The sequence below is a fragment of the Chiroxiphia lanceolata genome, chromosome 18 (assembly GCF_009829145.1).
Source record: "Chiroxiphia lanceolata isolate bChiLan1 chromosome 18, bChiLan1.pri, whole genome shotgun sequence".
Classification (NCBI taxonomy): Eukaryota; Metazoa; Chordata; class Aves; order Passeriformes; family Pipridae; genus Chiroxiphia; species Chiroxiphia lanceolata.
The window spans coordinates 8712333-8732996 of record NC_045654.1 but is presented as its reverse complement, the minus strand read 5'-3'; the positions used below and the strand labels follow the sequence as shown (position 1 = coordinate 8732996).

General features: G+C 48.2%; 2 protein-coding genes across 17 annotated transcripts in view; both read right to left on the bottom strand.

The window, feature by feature from the left end:
• Positions 1–626: 626 nt before the first annotated feature.
• On the bottom strand, positions 627–9653 carry VPS33A (VPS33A core subunit of CORVET and HOPS complexes). 2 transcript variants are annotated; one of them, XM_032706015.1, is made up of 13 exons: positions 9542–9653; positions 9282–9347; positions 9072–9199; positions 8484–8673; positions 7585–7701; positions 7005–7179; positions 6101–6294; positions 4286–4412; positions 4033–4100; positions 3436–3573; positions 2903–3040; positions 2557–2725; positions 627–2124 (listed from the first exon to the last, which is right to left on the bottom strand). In XM_032706015.1, the coding sequence occupies exons 1-13, from the start codon at positions 9641–9643 to the stop codon at positions 1931–1933; spliced, it is 1806 nt and encodes a 601-aa protein (XP_032561906.1). In that variant the 5' UTR covers positions 9644–9653; the 3' UTR covers positions 627–1930. The 2 variants fall into 2 exon arrangements, with proteins under 2 accessions (XP_032561906.1, XP_032561907.1); XM_032706016.1 differs by lacking the exon at positions 627–2124 and having other exon boundaries at positions 2568–2772; positions 9542–9649.
• Positions 9654–10441: 788 nt separating this feature from the next.
• Positions 10442–20664, bottom strand: part of CLIP1 (CAP-Gly domain containing linker protein 1) — a 61815-nt gene continuing 51592 nt past the window's right edge. For 10 of the 15 annotated variants that reach the window (XM_032705467.1, XM_032705478.1, XM_032705476.1 and 7 more), the window contains 8 exons: positions 18457–18509; positions 16355–16375; positions 13752–13869; positions 13343–13502; positions 13162–13208; positions 12360–12365; positions 12084–12208; positions 10442–11408 (listed from right to left, as the gene is read on the bottom strand). In XM_032705467.1, coding sequence (XP_032561358.1) covers positions 11186–11408; positions 12084–12208; positions 12360–12365; positions 13162–13208; positions 13343–13502; positions 13752–13869; positions 16355–16375; positions 18457–18509 — 753 coding nt within the window. In that variant the 3' untranslated portion in view covers positions 10442–11185. Of the gene's footprint in view, positions 11409–12083; positions 12209–12359; positions 12366–13161; positions 13209–13342; positions 13503–13751; positions 13870–16354; positions 16376–16498; positions 16662–18456; positions 18510–20664 lie in introns of those variants that run through there. The other 5 variants (XM_032705471.1, XM_032705479.1, XM_032705480.1 and 2 more) reach the window with 2 other exon arrangements.

Genomic DNA, 20664 nt, shown 5'->3' with positions numbered 1-20664 from the left:
GGGTTTTGCCTCTGGTGTTACTAACAAACATGTTTTGCTGGTCCAGGGGGAGAGTTAGGTCAGCTGGTGCAGTGGGGCTTTGCACGGTTTCCTTTATTCACTCGTGGTGCAGCTTTTACGCAGCATGACCTCAGTTCACAGACCAGCCTGATCAGGACTAAACATTTCCTCAGGATTGGTTCACTTCTTAAGATTTAAAAATAAATAAAATAAAAACTAAAAAAAAAAAAATCTGGAAATTTCGATAGTACAAAGACTCCTCAGGCCAGGCCAAGGACACTGTAAGGACTGCACTGAGTCACATTGTTTCTTGTTTTCCTCTGCACAGTAACATCTAATTTTTGATCCAAAGCTAATTCAATTTTCTTTTTAAATACTCTGAAACTGCAGAAATAACACAGAGGAAGGCAATCCACGCTTACTCCTTACATCATTGTCAAAGTTAAATAATTTCTTTTTTTTTTTTTTTTTTTAAATCTGCATGTTGCCCACCCACCTCAAGTAAAGTCTCTGAAGACTGAAACTGTATTTTTCTTTAACAGTCAAGAAATCCCACAGCTATTTCCAATGCAGTATGTTAGGTGGCAGAACAGAATGAAAGTTTGAATGAGTTTAAAGAAAAAACATTCAGATATTAAAAAATTTGTTTTAAGTAATTCAGTTGTCTTGGGGTAGGGGCAGAAGAACACAGCTACCACAGTGCAGGGTTTTATTTATTTTTGTATTCCAGAGAGAGAGTGCAAACACTTCCAAAAAAAGATCAAATACATCTTTATTTTATTCTAATAACTGGAGTTAAGCAGACAGAGGGGGCCATGAAGGGGCTTCATTTGGCAGAACTCAGAAAATAAAACATGCCCAAACTCACAGTCACAACTGTGACAACTTGGAAAAATGAAGGTGTTTACTGGGCCACATTATGCAGGATAACTAAAAGCAGAAACGTTTGGTAGGAAAGTGATTTGTGGTTTGTTTCTTTTTAGTTGTCTTTAACTATTTAGGAGTCCCTAGTGGGGGCTGTTAAAGCCTGTGGGTACAGTGACTGTGCCCCCCAGGCACCAACACCACCCCTGCTCTGCCTTCCCAGCCTCTGGAAGCTGCCTCTTCTACACACTGGCTCAGCAACACCCAGGGCCCAGCCACCAAGCCCGTGGAAAATTCCATTTTATAAGTTTGAGCTCTACAACACCTTGTGACAGGGAGTTACCACCGTTTATAACCTCAGCAGGGGGGTGAAAAAAGTGTCTGTTTTAAACCTGCTGTTTACTGGGTCCCTGTTGTTGCTGGTTTTGGCCCAAGTCCCACCTGGGGAGTGTCTGTGTGTCTTCAACCATCAGCTCCTGACACACTGATGTAATTCATACTCTGGAGTAGCTTTCCACAGTCAGGTGGGAGTACCTGGGACAAACAAGCCACCTCACAATGATCCCTTCAAGAATAAAGTGAAGGCACATAACTCTGACAAACACATCCAGTGCATCCATGGAATGTACCAAGCACCAGAGAGAGAGAGAGAGAGAGAGAGACTGGGAATAGTGGTACGAAATCAGGAACAGAAAACATTCTGCCTCCATCTCCCACTAAAACTAAACTGAAAGAAAAAAAAGCAGCAATTTGCCAAAGAGAAGGACCAGGGCACATCCCCAGTCCCCCCATGCTTGGTTGCCAGGTCAGACCACGAGCAGGGATTTCTCATTCTCTCCCATGGTTTATTCCATCCTTAGTGCCTTCCAGCACTGCTTGTTTAATAGGAAGTTCCACAAATGGCTGGAACACAAGTGCAGAAGGGATGAGGGTCACTGGATCATGAGCTGGTCTCAGGAGAGCTCCTTTCAGTGCCGTGTTTCTCCAGTGTTCAAGCAGCAGAGCCAGGACCAGATGTGCCTGTGTCACACAGGGCCTCTCGCTTTACTGTCTCTCACCACACCCCCTAGAAAGGGGCAGGCTCCAGTTTTTCCATCAAGGATTTGATCCAGGTTGTTCCATTGATGAGCTTTGTGGTGGCAATGACGTACTCTGTGCCTCCATCTTCCATCTGGGACAGGAACCTCAGCGCAGCGATCTCGGCGTACGTCACCCCTCCCAGGAAGAACACCAGAGTGACCCTGTTCTCCCCGTGCTGACCTGGGGAGCCAGGGAAAGGGGCAGGTTGGCTTAGTTTGAGTTTTACATCTCCTGTGCATCAACTGTCTGATCTAAAACTAAACTACAGAGAGCAGCTGAATTAGGGGGAAAATTTATTGGGTGAATCCAGACCCTGCTCCCGCCCTGGAGTCTCTTTATAGATGTGCTTCTGCCTGACCAGTTTTAATGCTGGGTAGGTGAAGCTGACATTCTTTGTAAAGTAATTTTACACACTAAAATCACAGATTGGAGTTTATTTTAGTACTCTGATGGGAAGTTAAAACAATTTGTCACAGGATGGTTAGTTAGATCTAATACTGCAGAGGGACAGGGAGGCCTGGACTCTGCCAGCCCCTGATTTCAGTTTGCCTCATTCCAGCCTAAGAGAGATGCACTTCTCTTTAAAACAAGGGAAAACAAGGCAAAACTTACGCTTTTTCTGAAGGCCAGTGGGTAACTGCTGCCTCTCCTCAAAATGGGGCCCTGGCAGCATCTTCAGCACCTCCTCGATGCTCCTCCAGCCCGGGCGGGCCAGGAGCTGTGCCAGGCGCACGCTCAGCGGGGCGTAGCCGCTGTACACGTACGAGATGTCGTTGGGGTTCTGTGGGAGAGAGCACGGGGGGAGCAGCAGGTCAGAGCCCCCTCACGCTGCAAAACAGCACCACAGAAATAAATTACATGAAAAAAAAAAGGGTGTTCCTGCTGCACATAGTTGTGTGGTTGTATGCAGTGCTCGTGGCTGGTTTTACCTGTTCACCAGTTACCAGTGCCTGGTTACCTGTTCATTAACATCATCCATCCACAGGCGCAGGGTTTTCCTGATCGTGGGGTAGTTATTCCTGCCACTTGTCTGAGGTTTCAGCAGTCCAGCTTTTTCCAGGTTGTTTAAAGTCAATATATGTTCATAGCCATAAGTCTGCAATATGAAGAAATCAACTTTAATACCCTGTCAGTAACCCATGACCAGAGTGTTAAAAAAAAAAGGCAAAGATATTAATTTAAAAAAAGTGTTTGTTTAAAAGAGTTTTTTAGTTAAGATCTCTCTAGAGTGTATCCTATTTAGAGTGTTTAAAACATAACAGTACAAAGAGCAGTGATATAAACCACTGTATCTACGTGTTGTAACACACACAAACACCCCCCCAGGCACTGCTGTCAGCCCAGACTGACTCTCTCTGTTCCCTCTGTGCACGCTGGAACTCAACACTACCCTGGTTTAAGATGTGTCTGCCTAGAATGCAAGTGTTGTAGAGCTGAGGATTTGATATGGATTTTCTCAGGACTTTATTGATCCAGAAGTTAGAGCCCAACCTGGAGAATCTCTCTCTTGTAATGGTCCAGAACCTTCTGCTTCAGTCCACTGTTGCACATGGATTGCAAGCAAACAAGACGTAAGATCTTGATTAATGGATGTTTTTGAGCTATGCAGTCTTCAATGTAATTGTTAACCTATTAAATAAAATACATAAACTGTTATTTAAAGAACTGTTAAAGTGCCCAGAAGACCTAGAAAGAAAGATATAGTTTGCTCAGTGTCTCCAAAACAGCAAGAAAGAGGGTCCAACTGCTCTCCAGACAGCTCAGAACCATCTGCAAAACAGTGACCCAGGTTCCACCTGGGCTCTCCCTGAAGGATGGCAGTTCCACAGTCAGCAGCCAGACCTCACCTGATGCACTAAAAAATTCTAATGAACCATCTTCAACGTTCCACCGATCCCTCACAGCACACAGTGGCCCTGCCCAGGTCAGACCCCCCGGGTACAGCTGCATCCTGGCAGGGACAGCTATTTCAGCGAGGCAAATCACCAGACATCATCTACATCAGATATTTCCTCTCTCAAAAAAACCCAAATGGAAAAAAACCATTTTTGAAGACATAAGAGTCACTAATTGTCATTATCTGCTTACCTTGTCTGTGTCTATTCCAGACATGAACTCTTGCTCCACTGTTAAATTATCGAAGAAATCTTCAGATGCTTCGGGAAAAGAATGAAAATCAACACAGCAGCAACAGACAGCTAATTTTCTACTTTTAACCTTTCAGCAGAGATGCACTGGATGGAGCAAAGCCAGTTTTTGCCAGGTTGAGCAATGTCCATCAAGTCATCTGTCCTCTGGCTGTATTTAAAGCAGCCCAAGGGGGTGCTGAGCACATACTCACTGGTGATGTCCTTGATGAGCTCTGCGATGGAGGTGTGGTTGGCCAGCGAGCTCCTGGCCGCCTGCATGTGGGGCAGCTGGGACACAAACTGCTTGATCTCCCCCACCGTCTTCGCGTGGTGCCTCTCCTGGAGAAACCCATTGCTGAGGTTAGGCCTTGTGCACGTCAGGAACACTGATTAGGTCATTTGATCATGGAAAGCTATTTTACTGTACTCACTGCACCTGCACGAGTTAGAGATATGTGACCTTTCAGATAAAAGACTTTAAATGCTTTCACTGAAGTCACAGCACTACCTGCAACAGCATCTGGATCAGTGGAAGAGGCAGGACATAATACAACAGGATCGTCAGATTGCTTGTCTTCCATTACACTTTATCCAACCTTAATCCACCTTTGTCTGACTCCAGCCATCACTACCTGCTCTCCTCCATTTCCCTACCAGGGAAAACTGCCTTTTTCACACAAAGAGGAATTACTTTGCTGGCTGCCAGGAAACCTGGAGCTCTAGGCCAATGCTGTCAGAGCTGGGGGGATATTTCTCCTGGGAGCGGGAGTGAAAGGTGCTGGGAGCTGGGTTGGCAGGCTCTGCCATTCCCTGTACCTGGCTGCAGCAGTGTCCCAGGCTCTGAGCCAGGATGTGCTGAAACCGCTGCAGAGTTCAGTTCTCAGAGCAGTCCAGAGGTCTGCACTGCATTTGGGTCACTTGCCTCTTGCTGCAACTTGGAATAAAAATAATACTAATTTGACTCGGATGTGAAGGATTTAAACGGGCAAGTGCAGGCAGGACAGTGATAATGATGGAGCCTGCAATCTAAGAAGTCCTCTGCTGCCAATATGCTGCTGTTTCATTATCACCTATTACCACTGACAATTTGTTAAAATTCTCTTTTTTTTAACAGCCAGTAGGAATAGTCCAGCTTTAGCTACTCCAGCACTGGTACTGCGGAAGCAACATATACTAGGAGAGGAGGCTGAGCACTCAGTATTTCAGTTAAGGTACAGCTACCTCATCTTTGATGTGGCAGAGGTGAAGGGACTAAAAAAACATAAAGGACATACAATCAAAGAGTATAATGAGTTCTCTTGAGAATCCCCATGAAGTCTGAAAGCCGAGATCTCAGTTTCTTTATGAATCATCAACAGGATGTTTTCAAACAAAACCACAAACATGCCCCCCACAACTTTCCAGCTCTGTCTATGGTGACACATGAGCATGATATTACAGGTTAAAACTTCTGCAAGGCAACTGTCTTTTCCACATTCCTATTGTTTTTCATGCCAGCCATAATAAGCTGTTCTGGAGTTTTATTGCTTAAAGCCTTTTCTCTGCATTCTCAGCAAATACAAAGGGAAAAGGACTTTTCAGTGAACAGGTAACAAGAGCAGCAAAGTGGAACTGAACAGCACAGTAAAACTGAACTTTGGCCTCTTGCAGAGGGAAGCAGCACCTGACTGTCCTGCAGACCAAGGGATGCAATTCCTGTTGTGGAAACTATGGACTCACAAGGCAGAAGCTCTGAGGAAAAGGAAAGCCCCAGAACAGACGTGTGGGGAGAAGAGGAGGATCCACATTACTACAGGATTCTTCAAAGGAGATTCGACCAACATCTCCCAGTCTGAGTGGAGCTGATCTCACCCCAGGGCAGGGGAACAGTCCGGAGTGGCTTCTCAAGACTATCTGTTTTTTCTCTGCCTGGGGCATTACTCTGTGGCAGCAGCTCAAGCTGCCAGTCACTGCCCTGCTGAGGGCAGACTGTGACTTAGCTGATGACAAGTACACCCAAGGGATGCACCGTTGGATCCAGGCCTCACCTCAAAGGCTGCTGAGATGATCTTGGCTTTCTTGCTGAGCACTGACCCCACGGCATTGAAGTTCTTGTCGCGGATCTCGGCGTACAGCTCCTCTGCAGAGTTCAGCTGCAGCTTCTTGGGTTCCGTGGGGAGATCCTTCCCACCCTCACCCTGCTTCTTCGGGGCAAACTTCTCAGGAGGGAGTTTCACATAAGCTACCAAATGCAGAGAAATTACCCTTAAAGGACTGGAACTTCACCACCAGAAGTAATGATTAGCAGGCTGTGGGAACATGCCCCCTGGGCTGGAAACAGCTCTGAGCAGCAGAGCAAATATAAACACCCAGACCCCTCAGTGCTTAGGTGTTAATTAAGGAGTCTCCCTGCACTCACCCAGGGACCTACACAAACACACGTGATCAGAACCCAAGTGCCAGCTGCTTTCAGAGAGGCTTGGATGAGCCCTGCAGCCAGTCCAGTCCAGCAGTAGAAATTAAGAGCCCATAAAGGCCTCTCTGGAGTTTTCTGACTACCTCCTGAAGAGAAGGAGTACCCTCTGAATGGGCCCCAAAACCTGTCCCTGTCCCCTCAGTGTGACACATGATCCAGCCAGGCTGGAGGGTGAAGGCACACACTATTTCTACTTGTACACCATGTGTTCTGTGGCTGCACCCAGCCAGCATCCAAAATATGCCCATTCAATAACCACACACTGTTCAGCTCCCCCTCCCAGGCAAAAAGAGCCAGAGTGGATCTTGATGGGCTCCAGCTTGGGACTGAACCAACCTGCACTCACTTCAGCTGAGCTGCTCCAACCCCACAGCCATTTAGTGAAGCAGAAACCACTGTGACACACTGCAACCGGCTCCAGCACATGGGAAACCTCCCCTAGGACACGGGAAACCCCCCTTCCCCACAAAACTCACTGTTCTGGATGCCATAGATCTCATCTATCAGCCCCTCGTACGTCAGCTGCGTGGCCAGCGGCGTCAGCAGGTCGACGTTGCGGTCCAGCAACAAGAGGGTATCAAAGACGGGAAATATGGAGTTCTGGCTCCCAGGGAACTCACGCTTCATCCTGATCATCATGTTGGCCACGTGCTGAAAGGAAATCACATCAGGCTGGTTACAGTCCAGGCCACGGCAGATGGATTTGAGCTGAGCCCAAGCACACGCTCGTGCAAGCGTGGGCACAGCCCTGGGTTAAAAGGAAGAGAATGGCCAGAGGTACAGACTGGCTGATGGACAGGGCAGGATGACACAAAGAAAACAAAGTCCTTCTCTGCTGCTCTCTGCAACTTAGCAAGATAGCAACTGGCCACAGCACTGCCTTCACCTCAAGCTGTTCTCTCACCACAAAAGGTACCAATTAAACCACAGGTTGATCAGAGAGAAGGAAAAGGACAAGTGAGTGTCGTGGCTGGATTAAAAAACACCCAGAAGTGCATTTAATCAAACAACCCTTAAGGCAGTTCCAAAGAACAAGATGCATTTTTTCATCCTCACCCGAGCACAGTCGCCCTTCCCAAAAATCTGCGGGATGGTTCCGTAGAGAGCCTGCAGTGTCATCAGCCCCTTTGCTGCATGGTACAGACTGGTCTGGTCACTCTCCAGGTAACATTCCTAAAGAACAAGAAGGATTCTGATAAGAGGTGTTGATCCAACACAGCTGCTTCCACAGCAGTGTGAGGTTCATATGAACAGTTCAGACAAGACACAGGCTGGGAAAAAACTGTGGCTGTTGGACCTTATTATTTGTGCCATTGCTATAGCAAATCATTTGACCAGACCAGACACTACAGTATTTCTGAACTCCACACACAAATCCAGTTTGATGGAGCAAGAGAGCCAGAAAGTGACTGCAAGGAGCCTCTCCTGCTAATTAGGCCAATCTGAGCACCCAACACCTCATGGTAGCTGCAAGCCCGGACATGTCCTCTGGGCTACACTTCATATGGCAGAGAGGGCCAAAGAAACTCCCAAACCATCCTGTCCCCAGATGCAGCACTCTGGGAACACAGGACACACAGCTGGGATGTGCCAGCTGTTAGTGCTCAGTGCAGCTCAGTGCAGGATGAATTCCTGACTGCGCAGCGACACAAACCGTGCTGGCTCCTCCTGACAACTGAATGCTCCAAGTCAGGAATGCCCCATCTGTGATAACAACAGCAGCAGGTAAAGCTGGAGGGACTGGGTGCAGCTCCTTGTAGTGACTGTTCCTTCAGCGTTTAGTGTGCAAACACACAGGGAAGTTCAGGCTCAGTTCAGGCCTCAGGAACAAGTCACATTTGCTCTGCAAGGTCTTTCCCTGCTGTGCAGGTCCCCCCACAAACCCTCTGAGAGCTGCTGCACCGACACCAACGGCCAACCCAAAACCACAGAGGGTTTTCCCTCAAAGCACTCACCTTGAAGGCGCTCTCGGACTCCATGGAGAGCAGGTCCCCATCGAAGGGGATGAGGTCCAGGCTGTACTGCTCGCGGTGGATGAAGGAGCCCAGCACACCCTGCTCCTTCAGCCACTGCTCGCACAGGAGACTGCGGCGTGGCACGAACAGGATGTGGAAATCCCTCTGGGGAGAGCGGCCTCTATCCTCCCTGGAAGAGCCACAGCAGGAGCACTGCACTGGGTTATTATTGCCAACTCCCAGCTTCGCATGTTACAGTGCCCAGGATGCACAACCCAGCCGAGTGCAGGCACAGGTCTGGCACCAGGGCAAGGGGACTTGGTTGTCCTGCAGTTCCCAAAAGGAGCATCAATCCAAGCATGACTCATTCCAGCTAATTAAAAGGAACATATATCCTCATAAGGAGGAACAGATCCTCTGCATGGCAGCCAAAGAGAAGCCCCTCTCTCTCCCCACTCAAGCCCCCCGAGTGGCTGTGCTGCAGTTTGGTGTCTGCACGTGGTTCCTCGTTCCCTGCCCAGGTATAACAAGCCAGCCGGTGGTTCAGACCACACCCGTCCCCTGGCCGCCCTCCCCTGCCCGCGGTACCTGAGCACGTTGTCGGTGATGATGTCCATCAGCTCCAGCTTGGGCCTGACGAAGAAGATGATGTTCTTGACGTCGGCCGGGGGCAGCCGGCCCGGCTTGAGCGTGAACATCTTCTCCACCTCATGCTCCTGTGCGGGGGCACAGGCGTCACCCGAGAGCGGCGCGGCCGGGGCAGGGTTGGGAGCCTCCCCTGACCCGCCCGGCGCTTACCTTGAGCAGCGAGTACTGCGCGATCAGCCCGAAGGGCCCGGTCAGGTACTCGTCCCACACGATGGCCTGGAGAGGGGACAGCGAGGTCAGCAGGGGACAGCGGGGTCCGCGACCCATCCCCATCCCGGCCCCGCGCTCCCACCTTGGACCCCGCGCTCCCACCTTGGACCCCGCGCTCCCACCTTGGACCCCGCGCTCCCACCTTGGACCCCGCGCTCCCACCTTCGGTCCCGCTCCCCTCCCGGTCCCCGCGCTCCCACCTTGGAGCCCGCACACTTGTCGAGGAACTCGCGGAGCTCGCGCCGCCCCGCCTCCCTCAGCGCCGTCAGGTTCACCCTGCCCGAGCTCAGGTGCGCCGCCATGGCCGCCCCGCCCGCCCGCCCACGTGACCGCGGGGCGGGGCCGCGCAGGCGCGCCGGGCTCGGCCCCGCCCCGCCCGCCGCTGTGAGGGCCGGGAGCGGGAGCGTTGGGGGGCACAGCCCGGAATGCCGAGAGCGCCCTGTAGGGTTACTTATATCTGGCCAGTGTCAGCAGTAGTGCGACATCAGGACCAGGGAAGGGATTCTCTCTCTGCTCGGCACCGGAGAGGCCACACCTCGAATGCTGTGTCTGGTTCTGGGCCCCTCAATGCAAGACAGACATTGAGGGGCTGGAGCGAGTCCAGAGCAGGGAACGGGGCTGGGGAAGGGTCTGGAGCACCAGGAATGGCTGAGGGAGCTGGGGGGGGACTCAGTCTGGAGAAAAGGAGGCTCAGGGGGGACCTTCTCGCTCTCTCCAACTCCCTGACAGGAGGGGGCAGCCGGGGGGAGGTCGGGCTCTGCTACCAGGGAACAAGGATAAGAGGAAATGGTCTTAAACTGCAGCAGGGCAGGTTTACTTTGGACATCAGGAAGAATTTCTTTACAGAAAGGGTGATCAAGTATTGAAGGGGGCTGCCCAGGGAGGTGGTGGAGTCACCATTCCTGGAGGTGTTTAAGGAAAAGTGGGATGTGGTACTCAGGGCTCTGGCCTGGGTGACAAGGTGGGGATCAGTCACAGGTTGGACTTAATGATCTTGGAGGTCTTTCCCAACCTGTGATGTACAGTGCAGTCCTTGGCTGACCCCACACAGAACCCCTTAACACTCCAAACAGAACAGAAAGGTAGGAAAGAAAACACACTTTTTTTTTTCCAAAATATAACTTTAATATATATATGCATATATACACACACACCACACACTCACTATATAGAAGCTGAAAGAATGCAAAACAGGGATGTCCCACAAACTGTTTCAGGTGTGCACAGCATATGGGTTTCCAAAAACCCCCAGCAGCTCCGTTCCTTCCTTACCTGCGCTGGGTTTCCATGTTTCACACCAAACCACAACCCAGAGCTCACGGCACCGAGCAACATCACAGTCAAAGGAGTAAAGGAAAATAAAGATGAAATATTTCTCAACTCAGTCCAGTGTCAAAAAAAAAAAAGCTTAAAAATCTAAATGTACAAATTCAGCCTTAAAATGGTTTAGTGCAAATATGAAAATTAACAGCATATTTTTAAGGTATTTAAATAAGCTTTAATATAACTCTAGTGCTTCATTCCTATACATGTTTTCCCATCAACAGATGCGACAGCACGGAAGCATTTCCTGTTACGGGCGGGACAAACCCAGAACCTGGGAAAAAACAGCATAAAGTCACTTGTTAAATCTTTTATTTACCTTCGTAAAGTTTGTTAAAAAGGGATAGGGGTTATTTATTAGTGGAGGAGCAAAAATTTATCCATTCACTGCCTGTGAGGCGGACGGGCAGGGGGAGCGGGAGGGGCAGAACCGCTGTCCCTTTCCCTGACATTCAGCACACGCAGCTGCTGGTGGTTCCAAAGGTCCGTGGGGGGGCCCAGGGCCGGTCCCTCCCCTGCCATCAGAAGGTCTCGTCGTCGTTGCACTCGGCCGTCCAGTGCCCGAACACCTCGCAGGTGTCGCAGTAGGGCCGCTCCTCCCGCCGGCTGCCGTGGTGAGCCGAGTGCGGCGGCTCCTCCAGCGCCTGCGCCTGCGTCGGACAGTCCTCGGTGTCGTGCAGGTCGAAGCAGCCGCAGATGTCGCAGAACAGGCGCGGTTTCTTCTTGGACAGGCTCTCCTCCTCACTGCAAGGGCAGCACAGGTCAGGGGGACACGGTTCCTTCACACAGGAGCGAGGCCTGTGGCCCTGCCCTGCACTGTGAGCTCTGTGATTACTGAGGCTGAGGAACTGCCACAGAGCTCAACGAGCAGCAGTTACAAACCCCTCCGGAAGATCTCAGCTCCTCCACCACCCTGCAGTGCCCCCACAATCCCCTACACCGCAATATTTACTACACAACACGCTGTTTGTGCACAAATACAGACATTTAAAAGAAACACACGTAAACTAGTTTCTCTTTTCCCTGGAGGGATCTGAAGTCACAATATATCAAACAGCTTTTAGTTCTGTTTCTCTGGACTATTCTATTTAGTTCTCTTTCTCTCCCCATCCCAACACAGCTACGGCCCCTTGAGAGCAACGACCCTTCTCCTGCACTTGGGAAGGGCAGATCCACCAAGCCTGACAACAAACATGTCACAGTAAGTGAATGTTTGTGATCCATAACCACAGAGAATCATTTGCACCACCAGGAATATCCCAGTGTAAAAAGAAGGCTGGATTCAACCACTGAACTCCAGAGAAATCTCCATCTGTCCCTCCTCACGGCTGAGATCAGGCTGGTGCATCGTGCAGATCCCAACCCGCTGCTACCAACAGTTCCCAAAACATGAGCCCAGGTTTCCCTTGGGATTTATACCTGTCATAGTTATTTATCTCCTCGTCGTTGCCATTGAGGGCGGCTTCACACATTCTTTGTATCTTCAAGTTCAATTCCTCGTTTCGCCTTTGCAGATCCACTATCACTGAATTCAGGAAGTCGATCTGGGAGAGCCAAGGACAAGGACAGTCAGAGGAGCAGGGGGTGGCACCTCCCACAGCCCCAGCCCCGAGCTCAGCACTGCTGAATGCAACCAAGGAACACTTGGCAAATCAACAGTGAATGAAATAAAGGAAGCCAAGAAGTGGAACCAACCTCGCCCTGGTGCAAGGAAGGGTTGCCATCCGCAGGTGAATTCAGGGAGGCAGAAAACCAGAAAAAGATTGGTGGTTAGTGCATGTTCATGACACCTCCTATCACTGCACAGCTAGGAAGGACATTTAATCACTGGGACTGACACTGGTGATCTAATATAACGAGCAGAAGGTGATTCTATTCTAACCATCTTTCCTAGGCATTTGTTGGCACAGGCCCCTGTGATACAGCAGCACTTCACGTGGTCACTCTGACTATCACACTCTGAATCACATTTCTCCTGGTCCCAGCACGTGCCAACTGAGCACCTTCCCTCTCCACTGAGCACCTTCCCTCTCCATTGTGGCCAACCCTCGTTCTGAGTCAAGTTCTGCAGTTGGGAACAAGCCAAGGCCAACATTTTCAACTGCAGCAGCTTAGAAGTAGCTCAGGAAGCCCGTTTCTCCAATTTGGCAAGCACCAGATTCAGGTGGGCCATGCCTTTCGCTCATTCACATCCAAGAAACCCTCGGAAAGAAGGCCAGGGAGCAGTGAGTTTGCTCTGCTGGGCTGTACCTCACTGACAGGTCAACCCTTGCCACCCTTGATTCCCTGCTTCCTCACGTTCCCATAATCTGAACTGTTTCTCCAGTACCACTCATCCCTTCATTCTTAATATTTACTGTCATTTCAGAAGCTGAAGGCTACAAGAAAAATCTGCCCATTAAAATCCCGACTGACAAAACCTGATAGGAACTGTCTTTGGATTTCCCTCCCCTATGGCCCCACTGCTGTTTTAGCATCTCATGTCCACATCCAGTACCTGCTTCTCTCTTGCAATCTCCTCCTGAAGTAGATTCGCAGCGTCCCCTTTAAAGAAAAGAAACCAAAGCCGGTGTAATGTGACACAGGGGGTGGCTCGGGCTGAGACTGAAACAGTGTCACAGTCTCTGGTCTCAACCTTCCAGCTGAAGGCACAGACAGTGGGGCAGGTTTTGCTTTACCTGAGGAGCTTGTTACAGTTAAAGGCTGCTCGTTGTTTTCCTTGAGTTTTTGCTCCAAGTTCTTCACCTTTTCCTCAAGTTTCAGCTTGTCAGACTCCAGGGACTTCACCACTGACTGCAGGGTTTTTGCAGAGGCGTTTTCTCCGCGGAGCACCGTGATCTGCAAGAGTTATGTGAGGGCTTGGGCCTTCCAGCACAAAGGCAAAGCAAAGCACTAAGACCACATCCCTCACAGCCAGGGCTAAAGAGCACCAAAAACATGTGCCAGGAGTCACCTAACTCAGCACAGGTATCCAAAGATTTAATGCTAAGGTTTAACTGTACCACTTTAAAGAACAATCAGGCAGCACACAAAGCCTCTGCCTGTAACTTAATCAAAATTAGGAACCATTCACTATTCCCCATTTACCTCATGTCTGAGTTTTTCCAGTTCCTCATCTTTTTGTGTGATCAAGGCACTAGTAACATTGATGGATTTCTGCAAGGATGCTCTCTCTTCATCAATTTCTTTTTTTAAAGTCGATTCTCTAAAAGAAAACCAAATACAACCAGAAATCATCTAATGAACGGATAACTGCAGTGGCCTAAAGTAGTTTTATTTAATTTCAAGTATTAAACTACTGTAAGAAGTGGTTCTTAAAAAAACAAATTACAATTCTGTACTTGACTAGGTTTTAAATATGTATAAACATTTCAGATGTTACAACTGTGGAAACAAAGCAAAAACTTTACCTAGGTAGTACATGCCAGAATCTGCATAGCACCGTATCCATTTGAATTTAAAGGAGCAAGTTAACAGACTGGGGAGATACAGGATAAACAAACATGTTGCACAGTGTTCCACAAAACCTGACTTGAGAGTTTTGTTACTTCTTGAAAATTATTAACAAGCAACAAAACAGGCATGCAAAGCTCATTGTACAGGTTGTCATGCAAAGCATGGATGAGGCTGGAAATATCAGCTGGTCCTCACTAATTTCAGTGACATCATCATTTCCTGCACACGGACTTGGAGAGTTTCTGGGCCTTTAACAACAACAGTTTCAGCACGAAACCATATGGGACTTGTTTGACTTTGTGGAATAAGGGTTAAAAAGAAATTTTCCAAAGCAGGCACAACCCCCTTCTGTGTACGTATGTCCAGTTTTCCCAACCTTTTCCATGGATCTAATAGAGATACAAGTTCTGCCTAGAATTCCTGCCTCAAGGCACCCAAAAGTTCCTTTAAACACTACGTTTACTTTTCTCCAGGAAAAACTTGCTTTCCAGCACAGCCAGCAGTGCCCCAGCCGGCTGCCAGCTCTCCAAGCTCCTGCAGGTGCAGGGATTCCAAACCACACCGCTGTCTCCAGGACTGCCCCAGGAGTCAGGATCCTGTGTGAGGATGCTCAGGGCACAGCTATCGAGTTCAAATGGCAAAGTTTTCATCTCTACAATATCTACAGTTAGTGAGAGCCACGATACCCAGACATGAAACACAACAAACCTCCCCAATCGAGGGAAAGGGGAACTCAACAATGAGAGCACAATCAACGCAATTCCTTCATTGTTCAGATTGTACTCGGGAATGGAAGCAGCAAGTGGAGAATCTGGGGTTTAGAAAAGCTGAGGCAGCTACCAAACAGGAACCAGAGGGTTGATTTGGTTCTGGTTGTTTCGGTTTTGGTGTATTTTCACAATGAGAGAATCAATAGAAGCAGAAACACAACAACTTGCAGACTGAGCAATCTCGCCTTCAAATCCAAGTTATCATCCCATTAATAAAACCCAACAGGGCACCAGCATGAAACAGATCCCCTTTGTCAACCCTGAGTCAGCAAAGCACTAAAGCACAACAGCCGTGTCCGTGTCCTTCAGCAGAATTCCAAACATGCTCCAGCCTAACCCCTGGTTTTCAGTGCTTTGCTGAGCTGGATCAAAGGCACGTGGTGCTGTGGGAAAGAATGTGCCACCAGTGCAAGGGGTGCTGCTGACAGAGCAGAGCCGCCCTCTCCAAGCCACAGAGCTGCAAATCCAGGATTTATTGGGAAGTAAACAGTGAGTACATCTGGGAAGCACATCTGTGAGTGGCTGCTCACAAGCTCTGCTGTCCCCAAGACTTCTCCCGAGCTCCCCTGTGCTGAACACGCAGCTGTGGGAGGGCAGATGGAAAGCCCAATGACTCAGCTCCTGCTCAGGAGCTTGTGATTTAGCCAATGTTTCCACTTGGTCAGATCTTCATGGAGAGATCAGGACCAAACAGACGCTCTTTGCACAAATACGGATCATTCGCCATTTATCGGGCTTGGCTTCAGCACCACAGCCCTGAGGGGCTGAAAAAGGCAAACAGTTGGGAAGGATAGAAAGAAGAGGTTTACAAACTCAGTACAGGAGTCTCCAATACTAAAACACAAAGGGAGAGAAACGAGAGAAGAAAAGAGGAGAGAAAACAAGAGGGGAAGAAGGTCCCTGTGCGGGAGCTTTGGTTTTAACTTTCCCAGGACACTGCTCCACTGCTCCAGGGGAGACCCAAAAATGCTGGAACTGAAGAACCTACAACCAGAGTAGGTGGCTGGCACTACCCACTGATCCAGAAGTGTGGAGCACAGTCCACTTCCAGAGTCTCAGCTGGAAGTGCACGATGCTGGAAGCACCACGTGCAGTGGGAGTCACAGAGACAGTGAATGTAAGGAGCAGATGCTGATTGTGAAATAACTGAGCTCGCAAAGAAAACCTTGTGGAAACTTTATTTTATTAGAAAAAAAATTGATTTGGGGAACTTAGATTTTTTTCCTGCCAGTTCAAGTCCAAACCATCCTCTTGCCAGCCCGGAGGTAAAGAAAACCAATAAAAATGACTTTTTCATTGCAGATGCCATTTTAAAACTGCACTTTTTTGAGGAGGTTAAACCATGCTCTGAGCAGTGTGTGGAAGTCATGGGGGAGAGGGTTTGGTTTTGTTTAAACATTAAAAAAGTCACCCAGATTCTTCCCTTACTACAAAAATAAGAAATTCTAAGAATGAAGCAAATACCTTAAAGTGCTACTGGGTAAGCTTTAAAAATGCAAGATAACAAGAACCACATGTTAGAAACATGGAGTAGAAATGCAAAATACTGTAAGGAAGAATGAAATTTGCACCAAGGGGCTTTTTTGTTTTGGTAAAAAATATATAGACTTTTTTTTTTCATAATACATATATATATATAGAGAGAGAGAGCTGAGTGTTTTACAAAACAAAAGCAAGACACCAAGGGACAAAGGCAGCCAAAATATGTACAACAACTTTACTTAAAAAAAATTAAAATTATTTATTGTAACGTGGATAGACTTTCTTGAGTCTTACCATTAAAGACACACAGATATAGCAAGGGAAGCAAGGGCAGGAAAGGGAAGAGAGAGGAATGAGATGAGTATCGATAAATAGCGAAGCTCAAAGACAGTCAGACATCAACCCACAGTGAGCCCAACAGCTGAGTAACACAGAACCCCCTCAGAGCCACAAACACCACACTCCTGTCACTCCCAGCTGGGCTATTCCATATAAGGAGATGCCAAAATAGGGGAAGAGAATTCCTGGGGGTGGAAGGAAGGTGAGGAAACCACCACTAGAGATTTGACTTAACTGGAACACAAAGATGGCTCTGGTTCACCTCAAATTCTTCAGACACAAGGAGGAAATTATCACTCCTCTTGCCACCAACTTCAGTGGAATTTGGGAATTTAGAAAGTTTGTTCACTATTTTTATTTAATTAGCTCTTTATTCAGCCTTTTTTTTGTGAGCAACTGGTGCCATGTGCTGGCATGTTCTGACCCCCACTGCCTGCACTTGGAAGCTGTTCCTGTTCCTCATTTTACCCTTTATTGCAGTTTATTCACCACTGCTGAGCAATGTCACAAACTTGGGCATTTCGGTGTAACCCACTGAAGGTAAAATTCACTTCAATTATTTCATAACTGTCTGGATTATTTCAGGCAGCTGAGTAAAAAAAGGAGAAGGAAGATCAGAGACACAGATCTTCCTTTTCAGAACTTACTAAAGAGTTTGTCTTTTAAAATGTCCTCTGTGAAACAGAACTGCTGGAAAGTACTGAAGGATTCTTGGTCCCCCCTCCGTCCTCCCTTTCCTCAAGTAACTTCCAGGAGTTACACTGTTTAGAACACATTTTAAAAGGTGTGGCTGGTGATGCAGCTCAGCAGGTTGGTGAAAGCTGGAGGTTCAGTTGTTCACTGGCCTCTTTGGAGTCCAGCTGATCCAACTCTGACATTCCCTGGGGAAGCATCAGCTTGGGAAACACCCCCTGTGCCTGCTGTCCTTCAGAAGAGGGGGAGATACAACAGAGCACGACCCACCTCCCAAAGAACAATTAGGGAATAAAGAAGGGATGAGTGACACCACTGAGTAGCCAAGGATGTGCATAAATACCCAAGTACCACTCACTGTTCTTTGTTGTGACCACTACAAATCCAGGAAATGTAACAGTTTGTTTTCCCTGGAACACTCGAGGTGTCGTGGGGAGCCCTGTTGTTTTTAAGGACTGATGTAACTACTTCTGAAAAGCCCCCATTTTCCCCAGGACACTGTGGCACTTGGCCACTGCACAGACAGTCAGTTTTGTGACTTGGGACTGTTCCCTGAACAGCAGCTTACAAAGGGATGCCCCAGTCACCCAGGACAAATCTCCTGGGATTTAAAAGCAGTGCTGAATGAACTGCAATAACCTCCTACCACAATGAACTGCACAAAATCACGAGAGCAGCCAGGCAGTGCTGAGTAACTGCTGCTTTTCCTTCTTCTTCCCCTTTTCTTCTAATCAGCACCTTAATAATTTTGCCATTATTCCTTTAGAGCTCGACGTGTCAGAACTGAAAACAAGCTTTTATCAGACTGGGGGACAATCCAACAGTGCAGAGCAGACTGAAACCAAACACTGAACTGGTCACTGCAGGTAAGAACTACCACAGTGGGGAGGTGTGGAACTAAAGGAAACATGGACAATTCCATCTCTAACCCAAAGTATGTGACAACCTCAGCACTCTAACCAGGACACCACAGAACAGAACAGCTCTTGGTTTTGGTGTTTACATTTTCCGTAGGACTGGGTGTTAAACACACACCAGCAGGAACAACTTACCTCTTTTTCATCTCTAATAACTGGTTATTGAGTACTGATCTCTCCTCTTCCAGCTAAAACACAAGTACAAACAGACTCCAGTTAATACACTAAGGATTGTTTCCTTAGTACAATATATCAGAGCAACATTATCATCATAAAACAAACATGGAAGAGGCTACAGAGCCCAAAAATCCTCAAAGTAACAGATTTTCTACAGGCACAGACATGCACCCAAACAGAAATTGTTCAGTGACCAAGAGTATCAGGTAGTGAGGGGCTAAGACTGTTAAATAAAAATAATTAAATAAAGTATTTCCACGTCCTGTGTACAGACCAGTGTGTGAGATCAGTGTTACAGGATATTTCCAGGCCCCCCACACACCAAAGAGAACCCTCTGTGTGCCTGGCCAGTATTGGTGAATTCCTGGATTTGCTGTTGTCCTGACCTGGATAATTGTACCCCTGATCTGTATTTGTTACTGCACTCTTATTTTATTTACAGCTAAACTATTGATCTCCAGAGCTGTTGGTGTTTGTTACCACCCTGTAACTCAACGAGGTCGCCCTTCAGCCCTCACAACCAGCAAGGCCTTCAACTGAAAATATTGTTGCTGCAGGTTCCTGGGGTCCAAACTGCCCAGAAACACTGAGAAAACTGAAAAAATTAAGTACTTTTCAAGCCAAATAACTATTTTTCACCATCTCCTCCTTTCTTCTTACTCAGTGGCCAAAGTCAGCCCTGAGAACTGTCTGTAGCAGACGTCCCCCAGCCTTGTCTTGAGAACAGTCTCTGGTGGGATTTCACAAGCTTTCAGGGTTCATCCACAAGGTCAGCAAGACATACATTTATAATGGAAACCTCAGAGCCCTGACAACAGCTCCTGGTCTCTCCCTGAGTGCCTTCTTTCAGCACTCTGCAGCTATTCAGAGCACAGGCACAGAAGGCGTTAAACCAGTTCCCATGAGCAGGCAGGTTGTCTCCAGCCTCCAGCTCTCAGCTAAATGCAGCTCTCTGAGAGAAACCCTCTCCTCCACATTTTCTGACAACTTACCTTCTCCTCTCCTGTGCTGCAGTGCTCTTAAACCTCCCAGCTTTGAGACTAACTGGGATCATTTTGCTGGGCATAATCACCCAACTTTATTGATACGAAAAAGAAATACTAGAAGGGTGTAGAGAGACTTAATATAAAAAATTCTTAAAGCAGTTAATTTGGGCAGTTGTGCAGTTTCAAACCCCCTGGTTGAGTGGAGGCACAACTCTTGTGGGAGAAGGGGAGAAGGGACCCCCTTCTGTCTCCAGCCTTTCCCAGGATCCTCTCCCTGCCTCGTTCCCTCAGAGCAGATCCCGCACACCGTTCATAAAACATGGATATTCCTACACTTTCTCCAATGAACTTCAAATGCCTGGGCAAGTCTGAGGCTCCCAAAATGCCACAACAAATAATTTGAAGCCAGAAAAGTTCTCTGAGCTCAGTAGCTGCCTGAATGCGAATCTTTAATGAATTACAATCAGCTAATTATTTATGGATCAATACAGAAGAGCTGCTTTGGTGGGAGCCACTTTAACCTTTAGATGTCCAGATAAATCATTCATGCCACAGGATTCATTAATTTTGCACAGTGTGTCACATGCAGCCACACATTCTCTACCCCAGTTGACAACACATTTGCCAGAATTTATGTGGTTTCCATAGAGACAGCTCAAAATTTCCAAACCCATGTTTGCCCCTTTCTGATGCATTTTACAGGCACCTGCACAGACCCTGCACAGCCTGAGCTCTGCTGGGTTCTGCTTTCCTCCTCATTGCCCTCACTTTGACACTGCTGTGTCAAACCCTTCACTGCCACCACAGCCACTCCTCCTCCAAATCCACTGGAGGATTTTTCATGGGAACATTTTTCCTGCTCCCCGCAGCCAGCCTGAACCCAGGGAGCCCAGAGCCTGTGGCCACTGTGCCTGAGCACGGCCTGACAGGAGGTGTTGGGATACCTGGGATACCAAAGGCCTCTCCCAGGCTTTTGGGAGGCCCTGCTGTTCATCAGACCTGAGGACACCACAGCCCAAATAGCACATTCGGGAAATGCAACAGGCAGCATTCCCATGTTCCCAAGATTCAGATTACAGCTTCCTCACAGATGAAGGCAAAGAAACTGTGTCTCCAAGCTCCAGCAGATCTCCCAGATCTCAGAGCCATCAGGCAGATCAGGCTGTGGTGCAACTGGGCC